Genomic DNA, 16,442 nt, shown 5'->3' with positions numbered 1-16,442 from the left:
GACACCCTTGTTGGTGGGGGAAGAGAGTTGAACCCCATGGAAGTGAGGCAGGCTGCCTCAGCAGAGATTTGTCCTTGGCTTCTTCTCTGAGCAACCATCGCCAGGAAGACAAACAGGAAACGGGCTGGAAGTACTACCAGAATTTGTTAAGTCAATGGACAGGGAAAACTTAAGTGGCTTGCCATTAGGGAATGAAATCCACAAGCCCTCAAACTAAGATCCTGGATCTTTAATTTAATCATAATAATGTACTTTTTACTGGGGCTTAAAGCAATATACAAACTTTGCAGGCTTGGCAACACTGAAGTTCATGTCGTCCAGACTCAACGTCTGCTATCTGGCTTCTCTGCCAGGTTTACTTCTGGTAATTTCATGAGAAAGATTTAGGCAAGAAAACCCAGCTGCCATAACAAGTTGGAGTACTCATTTCATTCTGTGCTACTGAGCTCACTGCACACAGATTTGAGCTCACAGCCTTTCTCCTGGTTCAACTTTTGCTGCTTTTTGACTGCAGGCCATCTCTTGGCTCCAAAATAAAATAGTCTGCTAAAATAAAAACTGACTGTTGCAGACGTGGAGCATAAGGTCCATCTCTCTGAAACATCTCTCTGATACCACTTTCATGACTCTAAATCAGAAAACTAAGCCTAGAGATATTACTTTATCATCTGTCCAGTTCAAAATGGGGTCTGATTCAATTTTACATCTCAGCTCTTCAGCTCAGAAGCAACCCAAGTGATTTTGTTCTTCAATAAATCCTATAAATTAGTACTTTCTACCCTAAAACCCAGTGTGTTAACACCCAGAATCCTGTTGTAGTTATTGATGTAAGTATCCAGAGCTACATTACTTACTTTTCTTTTCCCAAATTCCACTTTTTTCCCCCAATATTGAGTCAGGACTAAGGAGTGCCTGTGCATGTGTATACAGCTAGCTCCTTTTAATAAACTCAGTGCTAGAGATCACATTTACAGGCTCAGTTTATATGGTAATCTTTAAAAACAACCAGCCTAAGCACTGGAAAATGCATAGCAGGGGTTAGTCCATCTGAGCAGAGAAATAGGCTTGGTTTATTAACAAGTCTTGTTTAAGTCCCATTTCCATGCTTTTATGACTACATTAGTTTTTCCCCTTACATGGGCACATGCCAGAGACGTAATGGAGCGAGAGAAGAAACAAGCCCTTTTTCAGTTCACAGAACCCCAATTCTTTATTAATCACAGCTTGCTCACAATGACATACAGGAAAATAGCACTAATGAAGAGTAGAATATGCAGGCAGCAACCTCCAGGGGGGTAGGGACAACTTCAAAACTGCAGCTATTTTGGGGATGATGTGTTAGGTTTGGTGATACTGTACTTGGCACAAGCACCCTGTCTAGTCATTCCTCCTGCTTCAGCCCTCTTAGTCCTAGATGTCTGTCACTAGGTAGGGTTGGCTAACACTGAAGAGTAGAGGTCATGATGAATGGAAGTCAGCAGTGTCATTAAAAAAAAGGTAACAACTGGCTCATGGGTTCCAGATGAAATATTCTGTAGCCTCTTGTACGATTACACATGTAACGTGGTAGCATCAGATAAGTATCATAGATCATGGCACCTACAGATAAAGCCACTTGATGCTATCTATTAGTTGCTCCATCAATAAATTTTCAAGTGGTGAATTAAGCTCACTTTACAATTAGCATTTGTATGGCTGTTTGGCATCATCCAGAATTTGTCATAGCTTGATGGTTACAATGTGCCTCTTAAATTTGTCTCAAACTGATCTTGCCTGATTTCATTCTGTTGCACAGCTGCTTTTGTTGCCTCTCACCTCAAAAAGCAGAAGCAACAAACACTCCACATGGTGATTCAACCTCAATTATACAGCACAGTACAGAGCCCTGCAGCATAAACTGCATTTGAAAAAACATTTTAAGAGCCTTTTGTCTTGGACAGCTGAATGTGAAGTCACGATACCTGTGATCTAGTCACTGTTTCAAGAAAGCTTATTGATGGCAAAGCAGTCTAGGTTATTAGGCAATGACTGGTCTCTAGCACCATAGAACTACTACTGACCTCATGGTGGGTTGGAATGAGAAGTCGCAGGGAATGGAATTAGACGTGAGGTGCTTCAAATGAACAGACCCAGCAAATTCAACCGAGTGGAAATAGACAACATCAGAAGCCTGTTACAGGACATGTAAGATTATGAAATAAGTTGCATAATGCAATAATTGTATTTTTTAACAAAAATGTAAGTATTTACAAAATAAGATCCAAGTTTTTTAAACATCAAGCAAATCATTCTGCAAAGAGACCGCATTGTTTTTGTTTTTTTTTTTTTGTTTCTTTTTTAAAGTTTTTTATTGAGTTCTTGATTTTTACTTTTTTTTAAACCACGTCATACATTTCCCATACTGATATCGCATGATCCATAATAATATAGGCAGGAGGAGTTTACTAATGGTGGGGATGGGTCACATCCACCATTGCTTCTTTTCAGCCAGACAGTTCCACCTGGAGCTCCTTGTTTCTACGGACCTCTGCAGCATGCCTCTCCTGGAAAACATCAAGAAGGGAAAAATCAAACCTTTTTCTCATTCCACCTGCCCAGGGAGGTTCATGCTGACAACCTGTTTAGGTCATGCATTTGATGTTTGTTCAAAACTTGTTTCACAGCACAACCATCTTTAAAGGGAGCAACTCAGGAGAGCTGTCATCAACCAGACCAGCCTGAGGCACGTTTTGTGCTTTCTTCTTCTGCTTTGGAGCTCAGTTTTTTATCTGACACGGCCTTATAATCCTCAGAACCTCACAGAGTTTCATTTTAAAGGGCCACATATAGAGGTGCTGCTTGAGCAGGTGCCACATACTCACACTTGCCCTTTGAATTCCTGGATATTGAACTGAAGAACTAATTGCCTGCACATTGTACGTTAGTTACTCTGTTATCTGTAGCATTTAGGAACCGTAACAAAGACCCAAGAACTTAGTTTCAACAAGACAGGTCAATCTGAAAGTCTCAAACATCTCCTTAGTCTGAGCACTGAAGCTACCTGTCCTCTTGATTCTTTCTCTGGCTATGATGAAGAATACTGCCTATTATACTGACTGAACCTGTAAATCAGTCCTTGAAAGGTCTGCAATACTGAATGCTAGATTTTATAAGGGACTTGTTCCTTGGTGTTCCTATTAACAGCAGTATACAGAAGTTACGTCTGATTGCTGCAACTTCTAGACACCAATACCTTGGGGCACCCACAGTTCTGTGTAACTTGGGAAGACTTGGAACCAGATACCTCACTTCTTTTTCTGTATATTAAGGATTCACTTTTGATGTTGGCAAATGATGTTTGTTTTTGATGTTTTGGTGTTGGCAAAACTGTATTTTTAATTACGGGTCAGTACAAATGTTTCCAAGTGAGTTACTGTCATCTTTCCTCAGAAGTCTTTCTTGGGTTTCATGCATATATGCCATCGTATTTCTGTGGAAACAGGGTTTAACAGTCTGTTAACATTAACCTAGGACAGAGATATGTGTCAGCTGTCCTTCCACTTCCTTCTGGACCTCGAGGGTAACTAATTAGCTTTTGCCTTTGTTTTCATAAGGCCTGGGGTATGTGCCTGCAAACTAAGCTAATGCAAAAATGTCACGTAATCTGGGTGTAGTTCTTAAACCAAGAACAATCCTGTTTGCGTAGTTACTTGTAACATCATCCTTTGGATTCTGATGTTTCTTTCCTACTCTCCAAGACTTTTGTCTCCACCAAAAATGTAGAGGTGCTGTGCTTAAGAAGATCTCCTTGAAAACCTCTGAGAGCTATTTTCTTTAGCCAGTTTACTAATATATTAGAAAGTTAATTATTGAGAGAAACAAGTGATCCCTCATGCAGAACTACTTAATTTCTTCTTAACACTTTTCAATCTTTATTTGCATGTTTCTCTCCCTTGTGTGGAAGGGTTTTTTTGGAGAAGGGCACACTTCATCCTGCATATGGGGTTTGTGATTCCCTGTTTCCTCTGGCTGTACCAAAGACCTCCATAGGAAAATTTACTCTCTTCCTTGCAAGACTTGGGGAAGGACAGACCTCTTTTGCTGTACATGAAAGAATTTTTTCCCATAATTTTTCATCTTTATCCTCTGAGAAACCAAGAACTACAGACATAGGGCAACTGTTTGATTTGGTCAGTGACTTTTCTTGGAAGCTGAAATCTAAACACAAGTGACCTTTCATTTGTTCACAGCACTTCCTAAAAGCTAGAAAGCCAACCTTTCTCTAGAGACAGTCCAGAAAAGGGCCATGAGGGTCAACAAGCATCTCTCAGTCTCTGCTATGAGGAAAGGCTGAGAGCGCTGGGACTGTTCAGTTTGGAGGCGGCTCAGGGGGATCTTACAAATGTCTATAAATACCCGAATGAAGGGAACACAGAGCCAGGATCTTTCCAGTGGTGCCCAGTGACATGACCAGGGGCAATGGGCAAAAACTAAAACCCAGGAGGTTCCCTCTGAACAGCAGGGAACACTTTTTCATTGTGAGGTGACCGAGCACTGGCACAGGTTGCCCAGAGTGGAACTGGAGTCTACATCCTTAGAGACATTAAAAAGTCACCTGGACATGGTCCTGGGAAACTGGCTCTAGGTGCCCCTGCTTGAGCCTGGGGTTGGACCAGATGGTCTCCAGAGGGCCCTTCCAACCTCAACCATCCTGTGATGTCCTTTTTCAAAGTGAGTGGTGGTTTAGACAGGCATCAGTGGCTCTGACTTAAAAATTGCTCAAGTGTAGTAACTGAGATAAGGACTACACAGAACATCTCTGCAAAATGTTGACTAGATTTTCCTCTCTAGTCTAAGGTGAGGAGTGATGGTGTGGTTACCTTCTCTTGGAGGCGTTCAATGAGAGCAGCTAAATTAGCTTCGCGGTTTTCTTTGATCTGTTCCATTTTCAGTATCAGCTTTTCCTCTGCCATTTTGCTGAAGTTATTGTTCTCCTCCAAAGCTTTTTGAAGCACTTCTCGCTCATGTTCTCTCTTCTCTGCCAGATGTTTCAGCACCTGAGCCTCCTGGGACTGGAAACAGAGAGACATAGCTGAGATGAAATACTCATGGAGCAAAGCACATTGCCATGTTGCCGAGGAGCACAGCATGTTGCTACAGGGCAACAGTTCCCTGAGCACGGAAACTGTGTAAAGCCTGCTGCTTTTTTTTGGAAAGGTCACTTTGTGACTGAACCAGATTAGCCTCAATAACATAGGTTTAGAAGCACTGGCTAAATGTGGGGTACACGCCTGAGACAGCAGCACAGAAATGTCCAAATCATTTCTGTTAACAAGAAATGCTGTTGTGTTACTGCCCTGGGTCATCTGGATTACCACAGTGGTTGCTCAACCTCTGACAGCTGCAGTCTCTTAGCTACAGGCCTTTTATCTTTGGCGACAGGGACCTGGGATTGAAGAAATGTACAGAGTTAAAAGTGAGACTACTGATGCAGGACAGGGGCAATTTTCACCCAGTCCAGGCTGGACTCTTCTTTAATGTGCTTGAATAGTTAATAACAGGCTTGGAAGTTTATTGACATGAAAGACACGCAGCATCAATTCAGACAATGTTTTTTCCCATTACACTTCTATTCGGATTAATCTCACTGATTAGGAAAGGAAAAAAAGGGTTGCATAGAAAATGACAAAAATTTTTTGTTAGAAGTTTGTATTTTGCAAGGAAGATGAAAACTGCAAGTAGGAATTAAACAGATGCAGTCTGTGCTCAATATTGTGTTGAGCAAATTCACCGCTCAGAAGCATAAGCTTTGTTATTTATTTTAAATCAAATTGCTAACAGGAAACCACTAATCCTAGGAAAGAAGCCAAAAAACTTGCAGCACTGGGCCCATTCTCCAGGCAAGTCTAGTTGAAAAGACAGTTATTTGGAAAGAATAAGCAACATCATACACTTTTGGATAAAACAAATGAGAGCCAGCATGAGAAGAAACAGAAAAACAGAATGAAATAGGGCTCCGGGAGGCTAAACGCGTATTTCGGTGCTCATCACAAGGCACTGTTGCCATTGTTATCCATAAAAATGAGTTAGTTTAAGGCCTAAATTAAGGGCTTTAACCATTAATTATAATTAGTGGTAATGAAACCTTTTAAATTCTATCATGTGGCTTTAAATGGACTGAAGAAGGCTGCAATTCTTTTATACGAGCAAGACCCAACTAGGAGAAAACAAACATTTTAATAAAAGTAAGATATGCAAAAAGCCAAATGCACTGATGAGGCAAATTAAGCAGATTCTAGAAAAGGCTGCAAAGGCCAGACAGAACATCTTTCAGCAAGATGTTGGAGTAAAACACATCTGGCCTTGAAAGGCTGTAATGGCTTGCCTGAGATCATAGGAGAGAGCCACTTCCATCCATCCTGACCACTTAATGCGTTTTCATCTCTGGCCTGGCTGCAGGTACAGGCTCATTCCTCAGACTGATCTCTGGAGCAACTGCTAGTAGGAACGGTCTCCTGAAAAGCCTGGTACCTCCCAGAGGCTCCTCCTGGATCTTCCCTTCATCAGAGCATATGCTGAGTAATAGAGCAAGCACTTTTTGTATGTCTGACTCTGTTGGGCCAGATGAAAGATGTTGCAAATGGGAACAAAACCCCTCGGACAGATGAAGCTGAAAGCAGAGGGATTTTCACTGGTGGAGTATGGAAGAAGGATAAGCCAAAGACAAGAAGAGCCAGGCAAAGAAGGAATTTTGTAGTGCAGTTAAAAAATCATAAAAGCCCCATAAGTTTAATAAAAATATGAAAAATTTTAATAACCATATTAAAAAAGTAGTTTATTTTGAAGCAAAATATTTCATTTCAGATACTTAGCATTTAACAGTTCTTAACTGTAGGTTATTTCAAAATGTAAAAAAGTTATTTTAAAAGATTTGATGCAATGTAAAACTGAAATAATTAAACACTTTCATCTCGCTTTCCCACTTGAGGACAAACCTGAGTGGCCCAGTTTGACCAGTGCTTGCGAAGTTATTCTGCATATTCTGTTTAATTTACTACTCAATGGCAATCTCTCATCTACTTGTGGAAAAGTTATAATCATTAAATTTTGTTTGCTGATATGAATTTTTTGAACCTTTTGCTTAAATGATCTAAAAGTAATGGATAATCTGAGAACATATTTCTCTTCCTGTTGTGAGTTTGAATAGGAAAGATGCTATTAGACTAATTTTAATGTCCTTTCCCATGAAACATTTAAGAAGTGGCTTGTTAATTTGAAAGGCTAACACTTCATGGTGTTTAAATATTCATAAATGATATGTTATAAAATCAGACTTTTTCAGATTTGGAAAACAGACATTTTCAATGACATAACCATGCACTAATAAAAAGTAAGATTTGGACTATGCATGTAAGAAGCATTTTTTAAAAGAGCATTTGCTTTCAATGGAGGTAGCAAAATGCCTTTGAGACTTTGGGGCACTTGCCCATTTTTCAGGATTTGTTTTCTTCAACACAAACCCTTTGCCTTCTGGAACTACTTTTTATCATAAATCCTGGAGAACAGTGAAAAATTAGAGTTTCATATCAAAGCACACACATTTCTGGATGCTATGCCGGCAGACAGTACACTCAAAAGTAATATGCCCACTAATCCATGATAATGAAGAAAATCCTTACACTCGAATTCAGTATTTACTGGATGCGCATTGCATTGGCACCAGTAAGAGACTGCTTGAAAGCTGAACCAGGCCTCAGGAACTGACTGAAGACCCCTAATGTGATTTTCCTTTACAATATGTCTTTAATGGCATATTGTAAGGAATTTTGAGTGAGGAAAATCACGGGTACCCAGGACTGGTTCAAAATAAAGGAACCCCCCTCCATGCCACAAAACACCCACAGGGTTGAGGCTCATTTAGGCTGATTTCCTTCTCTAGTGGTGTTGTACCCCAGCTGTCAGTCTGCCTGTTTCCCTGGTGTTCAGACCATTCTGAAATCCCCATACGACAATTCTGGAAGGCAGCTGGTGTGTGTTCGTACTGGATTGTCAAATGATTTTCTGTTTCCAACCCATCTGGCAAAAGAACTTGGCCACCCTGCCTGTTCAAAGTCTACTACACATCCAGAAATGGGTAAATGAATGACCATGGATACCCAGGGGAACTGGGATTAATAGACTCCCTTTGTTGTTTGTCTTGGCTTTTAAAAGGCTGTGTTTGGACTCACACAGTTCTACAGTGATGCAGGATTCCAACATACATAGGAGGTTTTTATTTCAAGTTTATTTTCAACACTGTTTGAAGTGCTGGAAAGGGTATTTTTAAATCATTGGTAGTCTGTGTTCTAACACAGTCGTAAACCGCTTATGGTAAGTGTTTCTTATACAGCTGTGGTGAGAAAATGAAAAAAAAAGGCTGTAAACAGGATGAAAGATAAGGAAGACTAATAAGGAGAGAAAAATATGAAATGGTGGGAAAAAAAAAATCAGTATTCAAAGGGGAATATTCAGAAGGCTTCTTAAATATAACAAGGCATAATCAATGCAGCTCCAGCTGCAGCATCTGATGTTGTCTCATAGAATCAAACAATCATAGACTGTCTTGGGTTGGAAGGGACCTTAAAAGATCATTGAGTTCCAACTCCCCTGCCTTGGGCAGGGACACATTCCACTAGACCAGGTTGTGCAAAGCCCCATCAAACCTGATCTTAAGCACTTTGAGGGATGGGGCACCCACAGCTTCTCCGAGCAACCTGTGTCACTGCCTCACCAACCGCACACTGAAGAACTTTCTCCTAACATCTAATCTAAATCTCACCTCTTTTAGTTCAAAATCCTTCTTCCTTGTTCTATATGCACTTGGAAAAAAATCACTCTCTGCACTTGGTAAAAAAATCACTCTCTCTCAATTTTACAAGCCCCCTTAAGGTACGGAAAGGCCACAAAATAATGTGGAGAAACAAAGCTGTTCATTTGTTAATATTTAAATATAGAGGAATAAAAATATTGGAGAACATTCCCGGTACAGATACCTTTGCTCCTAGAAACACACTGCTGTGCTAAAAATGCAGGCAAACTCCTGTGATGTTCATGTCATGTTTTTAAAGGATCATGTGCGTCTTCAGTTTTCAGAGATGAGTGGTTCAAAAGGAAATCCACATCTGTTATCTAGCTGTCCAGAGATAGATACAGACTACTAAACACTCACTTCATGAGCAAAATTAGTTATGGAAACTGACTTTGGAGATAGGGTGTTTAATTATTACTCATGGGAAGAAAATTCTCCTTATCTGAGTAAGAGGTGCTTTATTTTCTCACATCTATCTATCTTTAATTGACAGATACATCCAAATATTGAAGCAATTGATACGGAGATAAAAGCAGTCCTTTATTACTCTTAAACAAGAAATGGGTTCAGACAACTGCTTTTAGTCTGGGAATTTCAGCTTGAATGCATTCAACCTCAGACACCAGTACCTTTAGTTACTCAGATGTCTGAGACACACTACCAGTCATGAGAGCTCCTCTTTTGTGCATTTGTTCAGTGACTGGGGTTTTTTTTACAATGCAGTTGCTCAGAAGAAGCTGCAATAATGTTGGTTTTCGTCAATATACTTTGTATCTAAGAGACACTAATAATGGAGCAGATTGTGAAGATAGGAGGAAATGCTACTTTTCTACTACTGCAGTGTAAATGCCAAGGTGAAGCCCAGGTATGGTGACTTGAAGTACTGATGTTTTCAGGGGAAGGAACCAAGTCAGGGATTTTTCCATGTAAAAGCATAGGAATGGACTCAAATTCAGACTTCTGTAAGAAATATCAATTTGGCAGGAAAGTCAGAGATGTGAGCTGTAACTATGGGTGAAGCTCTGCTTCTAGTGAACCTAGATGAAGAATTTGCTTAAATTTAGATGAGGATCTCTTTTTTAAATTTATTTTTGTGCAGTCTGCCAGACGACCTTTGGAATGTGGAGTAAAAAAAAAAAATAGAGCCCATCCCTGCCATGATTCAAGAAAACTCACTTTCTCTTCCTCAACTTGCACAAAATTGCTGCTCTCATGGTTTCGACCTGTGGGGGTGCACAAGGCATGTTGGGGGGATGCAAGAAGTACCACCTGAGCCCTCTGCCTTCATGGTCTGCTGCAGTTTGAGGCCTGGCATTATAAAGTTAATGAAGATCAATGTCGAATTGTTTCATATTTGTTCATAAGTGGCAGAGCCCACAGCAGACTGGGGAAAGAGTGTTTACCAGCATTGAGATGTGTGCTCATGGCTCCATGTGCTCCGAAACAGATCCTGGTGCCTAATGCCAAAACCTCTCCTAGTTGGTAGAAAACATCTTCCTACAGGCACATATTCCATATGCTAACAGTTTTTTTGGGACGAGGAACTGCAAAGTTTCTTGCAGTTTTGGCTATCTTCTGTAAAACTTAGGAGTGAAGCACTGTGCACAGACACACTATGGTGTAAATCAAAATGTGACAGAAACATCTGTTTCTGGTGCTGATTACACCTCTTACTGGGACCTTTACATAGAAAAATGCTTCATGCTGTATTCCTTCTCCACAGAAACACAGATGAGGGCCAGCAGCAATAGAAAAGGAGATCAGTAGGTGGGCAAGACAGAAGACATATGTCTCAGGCACTGCCTACCCTCATTCTCATCCTTCTCACCTTAAAATTTCGTGGAAAAGGGGAACAGAGATGAGATGGAAGAAGAAAGCTCCACTTTTGACAGGGAAGGTGTGCCTCCCTTCTCTGCCCATCACCTGGAGCAGCAGTTTTGTAGGTGCCATGCCATGTCCAGGAACGTTTGTCCCCCAGCTCTGCCACCTTCCCTACCTTGGCAAAACCTTTTCCCCATCAGCCTCCTGTATGGTGCAGTAAAGCATGGATGGCCAAAGCAGAGGTGGACTAAGAGTATCAAGAACTGCCTCTGGGCAGGCTGTGAGGCTGGCTCAAAGGGGCAGGGAGTTGGATGCTGAAGCCCAACACTGAGTGTGGTCCTGATGCTGGCACAGGAACCCTCGGCTGGCTGCTGATGTGGGGAGCACAGCGAGGCCAGCCCAGCCCAGGATGCACAGCAGGATTGTCTTGTGGCATTCCATTGCAAAATGGCATTAAAAACCCATGGAGCTGTTAAGTCTATATCCAACAGCATGAAAGTTAAAAGAATACAACTGTTTTCCTGCATTCTTTGTCACACCACGTTCTAGAGATAAGGCTGATTCAATTTCATCCCAATACAAAGCCATTAAAAAGATTTAATTACATACAGTTTCTCTCCTATAATCCAAAGTCTAGTAGAAATGCACATCCCTTTAGCGTTTCGTTTTTATGCTTGTAAGTAAATTGAATATGGGCAATAAAAATATATAATTTGACATGTGCCCCTTGAAGTCTGTACACCACAAATAATAACAGCTGAACGTTCAAGGCCAATGGGTAAAAACTGATAAATGTTAAATATTCTGTAAGAAAAACTTCTGCTGCATACAATGTCACAGTGCTCTAATTTCTTAAGTGAGAAGGATGAAAAGATCTTTCTGATTATCCACCGTGGTAAGAAAATATAGCACCCATGTGCCAAAAAAAAAAAAAAGGGACAATAATGACATACTGTAAAGAGGATTCTATAAATGGAAAGGACAAATCTGTAACTAGCCCAAACGGGCTTTGCTGTGTAATGCAAAAAATAAAAAACGCCTCAGGTGGAACTCTCTGAGAGTATGAGGTCATGACTGTCAGATGAGGTAGAGAAAAAGGGGTAGAAAAGGAAAGAGGAGTCCTGTAAAAGCTTACAAGGAAATAAACAAGAACGATAAACTGGAAAAAGCATAAGCAGGAGACTGCTGAAGTGCATGTATTGTCCTAGATGTTCTCATGAGCTTGAAAACTTATTAATGAACACTGCCTAATTAACAGAGCAAAACCTAATTCCTAAGTGGTGTAAAACTCATTAGCGATTTTTTTTCCAAAAAGGCAATTCTCATCCATTAGTTATACTTGATTTTAATTAGAACTGTGCTGGAAGGACATGATCAAGAATGGCCATGCCTGAGAGCTTTGCACATAGATTGAAAAGTATGATAATAACTGCCAATTAGAAAAAGTCTGCCTGGTTTGTCTAGCAGCAGAAACTGGAAGAAGATGCTTAAGTAGACTCTAGATGAAGTTGGGCAGATCTCTCTAGCTTTCATCAGTCAGCAAGTTCCATATTTTCTGAGTCACAAGTTCCATTCACATAATAATTTCCTACAAGGTAGTGCTCTATCAATTTTGTTACTATCTTTTTGAACTAAATAATATTTTAATAACCTCTAAACAGTCTGTGATAACAAATGTACCTTGAATAAACAATGCATGAAAGATTATTCCTTTTTGAAATTGCTGTCTGATGATTTCCTTGAGTGATTTGTCCCCTTTGGATTGTGTGAAATAGAATATAATTATTCCTATTCACCTTCTCATTACCATTCATGACTTTGTAGACTTCTATCTTATCTTTCATCTGTTGTCTCTTTCCAAGCTGAAAAGTGGACTGTTTAATTTATCTTCTTATGGAAGATTTTCTGTTCCTCTAATTGCTTTTTTATCCTTCTCTGCACGATGCATTTTTTTAGGGCAAAAATGAAGCCAATTGTTGAGATGTGAGAACACCAGGGATTTTAACAGTGATGTAAGGAAACATTTTTCTCTGTTCTTTGTTCCTTTCCCAGCAATTTCTGCTGCAATGTTAATTTGGAGGATCTTGTCTATTAAAATAACTCAGTTATATGTTCATTCAAAATGAATATAGTACCAAGGGGAAGAAATGGCAGGTTTCTGTATTGCTATCACTGATTAGCAATCTATTGCATAATGAGTTTTTCTTTAGGAAGAAATGAACAGTAATGAAATCAATGGAATTAAATCTCTGAAACATTCAATTCTTATTTTCCACCAAGTATATGCATAATATCAGGCTTTTTATTGCTGCCATTTCATTCTGTGTCTGTATCTTTACTTGAGCATTTGTATGCGACACAGAGGAACTTCACGGACTGAGTTTTTGGGGAGTATCATAACTTGGGTCTGTGAGAGCTCATCCTTCTCAGCAGCTGCTAGTGCAAATGGAAATTCCTTTGATAAACAGTCATATCCTCTTACTGAAATGAATAGTCTGGCAGAAGTATTGCTCTGAAAGACGCGATAGTGCTTATGAGTGTGTACTAAAACCACAGAGTCTTTGTTAGCAAGCCAGCAAAAATGACAATAGCAACACTGCAGTTCTCCTCTAGATGAGTAGTTCAAATTTGTGAGGTCCAGAAGAGTCAGGTTTCACTGCAAATCCAAACTGAGTGCCAGGTTTTAAAGACCTGTCAGTAATGCAGACCTACTGACTTCAGCAGGCACATATCACACCATACACCAGTGTAATCATTCCCTTGGGGTTCTTGGCAGTGACTCTGATCTGGTCTGACAGGAGTGAAAGAGAATGAAGTTGCTTTTCCTGGATCTGATCCATGTGCTATCTGTGGCACAGATGCTGTCCCCAAACTTCTGTATACGTTTTTGATGACATCTGGAAAAGTTCTGTTAACAGCAGTTTTAGCAAGAAATCACATTATTTAAAAGATACATAAAAGGCTTAGAGACATAAGTTTGTTTCATTTTCAGAAACCCTCTACCAGGGACTCTGTGGGCAGGTAGAAGGGATTTCTAACGCCTATTTAACTGTGCAAGATGATTTGCCACAAAAAAACCACTGATCTCCGGGGTGAAGGACACAGAAAGTCCTAAGCTCCTAAAGCTTCCGTGGCTCTCCTTTTATGTGTCAGCAAAAAGAAACACAAATTAACCAGGAAAATATATTATCAATTTTGATTTTTTTGCGGTCATTGCAGCCAGTCATGACTTTCCTGAAATGGTCCAACACAGCAAAAATGCTGTGCCTACATAGGACACTGCTAATTTCCAGACTGGCAATTCAGGCTGGCTATGGTGAGTGTGTCATTGTCATACTTTGACTTATCTGATCTGGAGTTTTTCTCTTTGGAAAAAGAAAAAAGAAAAAGCAACCTGATTTAGCTCTGACTTAGAGAAAATGAAGACCTCTTCAACACATCAGTCATGATGAAAGCCAAATAAACAGTTAACGGGTACTTCCAGCTGCCTTTGTGCCAAGCTTTGTGAAAAACGTGAAACAACTCTTCCAAATGCTATGTGACAAACCTAGTGATTATGAAACAGAGCTTTACCATTATGGGTAGGATCATAAAGTGAGGAAGACTTAGTCTGTGGAAAACCCTACCAAGGCCAATTTCCATCACTACTGAAACTGCCAGAAATGCCTCTTAGTAGCTGTGCTATGCTAATGTCTTAATTCAAGTGTGTGTGAAAGATCCCAAACTCACTCTATTCAGGGCTGGTGTTCCTCTATACTGCATAAATAAGACATTACAGCTGCCTCATGCAGACCCTGTGAATAATTCTCATGGACACTACGAGGAGTCAAGATCTGGTAGCCCAGAGAACATCTGCTTGAATTGCAGATCTAGCTCTTTAACTCAGACACAAGAATTGCACTGGTTTTGAGCAACTGATGCCCTGAATGAACCAATTAGTTACATTCATGCAGTAAGTAAGCGCATTTGAGCCCACCTGCCCCCTGTCTGAAGCTATCTCTATTTTGTGATGCATACTTCCCCAGCATTGAAACCAGTGAATCTTGTTTGGAAGCTGCTGAAAGAAAATAAACTCATTCATTTCTAGAAACATATTGATGATTTTTCTCCGTGCAGGCTACCATGAGTCAGTGATGGCAATGGAAAACACATAAATGGACAGGAAACTGGACTGCTATTCTGTACACTAAATCATGTCTAATTACTAGCATTTTTTTTTTAAGGAAAGATACCTTTCTCCTCTCCTCTGCAGCCTCCAGCTTTTTCTGGATCTCCTCAAGAGAGAGTTCTTTCTTCTTTGGAGAAGCTAAAGTTCGTGGTGCTTCTGAGACTGGAGATGGCGGCTTTAGGATCAGTTCAAAGGCCTGGCCTGAGGCACGTTTGTTGATTTGTTTCACTTCCATGTCTGCACAATAAGGTGGGAAATTTTAAGTTCTTCAATACACCAGCAGTATTGAGGAGAGAAGCAGCATTGATATCAGAGTAGGATCAGAAGAACAGAAAAATGATTTAGCATCTTTGCCTTGGGCATTTTAAGTGCAACGGCAGATTATGGGCTGAAAACCATTCTCGGGAGTACATTCCATTTTATCTGTAATAGCTTAATTATACCTTAATCTCATAAAGATAAAAATTTACAGCAATTTTGCAAGCTTATTGGGGTTCTGTGCCATTTCACACCCCCTGCGAGCAGTGCCCAAGTTGATTAATTTTTTAAGCATGCTTTCATCTTTTCTTCATAATCTTGGGAATTATGTCAGCTGTGAAGGGCTGTAATTCTCAAATGGGGAGTAGGGAAAGAACAGCTCACTACGAGAGGGCTAACGTTAAAAGTTTAGTTAGTTCTATTAGGAACAATATCCAGCATCATGGTTACTGCATAATCTGTAGAAAGTAACGGCCCAAACCAGCAATTAAATTGTTAAACCAGCAAAATATTCACCAACTAACACTATGGACTAAGAGGTGAATGGAGTAGTTTCCCAGCACTAGCACATTTTCTGACCAGCAGGATGATTTCCAGTAAACATCACTCACCATCATATTTATAGATGTTCATGTTGCGAGGTTCCGGGTAAAAACAGGAGCAGATCAGCGAGAGCATGGACAGCTCCTTCATCTTTTCCTTGTAAGCTGAAAGGAGAGATCTTGTTAGCATGCTTCACTTCCTCAGCTCCTCCTTAGTGAATTTATAGCTGAGATGAGTGGCCAGGGACCAGAAAACCTACTCTATCACCCACCTGGCAGATTTCTCTAGAATATTTACTTTCAACTATTTCACCTCAACATTGAGCCTTTATCAAATCACAAATGCGATCCTCAGAAGTGCAAGACGGCTTCTGGTCCTCTACATGACCTCAGCCTTCGCCATAATGCAGACAGTCCTCTCTGGTTTATATAAAGTGAATCTGGCTACCAGGAAATGCATTTAGCATTGGAAGAGTGCCATGACTCCACTCTCCCCTGGCCGGTGGAGAGACATGAAGCTCTTACAATTTCTCTGATGTATCCAAATGCAATTGAGAACAGCTATGGAAAGCTGGCCATATATTGCCACAGGCAGATGTTAAATACATTATCTTACAAATGAAAATGTCATCCAGAAAATTAAAACCAGAAATGAGGATACATTTATCAAAAAATTTGCTTAATGTCCTTAATATGCTTAACTACCTCAAACAAAGCTTTTCTTTCCCCACTTACTGGCCAAAATATGTTGCTTTCACACTCAGGTCTAGTCTGTATTAGCCAATGCGATTAACGCCCTTCTAATTAATGATAGCACCTTTATGGT

At 40.2% G+C, this 16,442-nt stretch overlaps 1 protein-coding gene across 1 annotated transcript in view; it reads right to left on the bottom strand.

Annotated features, from left to right (window-relative positions):
- Positions 1 to 1,183: 1,183 nt before the first annotated feature.
- The window catches only part of STMN2 (stathmin 2), a 39,467-nt gene continuing 24,208 nt past the window's right edge, over positions 1,184 to 16,442 (bottom strand). Inside the window, exons 2-5 of the mRNA XM_048286946.1 lie at positions 15,686 to 15,781; positions 14,881 to 15,053; positions 4,860 to 5,051; positions 1,184 to 2,543 (exon numbers count right to left, since the gene is read on the bottom strand). Of these exons, the coding sequence (XP_048142903.1) occupies positions 2,484 to 2,543; positions 4,860 to 5,051; positions 14,881 to 15,053; positions 15,686 to 15,781 (521 nt within the window). The 3' untranslated portion in view covers positions 1,184 to 2,483. The remainder of the gene's footprint in view (positions 2,544 to 4,859; positions 5,052 to 14,880; positions 15,054 to 15,685; positions 15,782 to 16,442) is intronic.

The sequence above is a fragment of the Corvus hawaiiensis genome, chromosome 26, assembly GCF_020740725.1.
Source record: "Corvus hawaiiensis isolate bCorHaw1 chromosome 26, bCorHaw1.pri.cur, whole genome shotgun sequence".
In the NCBI taxonomy this organism is placed as follows: Eukaryota; Metazoa; Chordata; class Aves; order Passeriformes; family Corvidae; genus Corvus; species Corvus hawaiiensis.
Note: the sequence above shows the minus strand (reverse complement) of the source record. Positions and strands in the feature narration are given on the sequence as shown.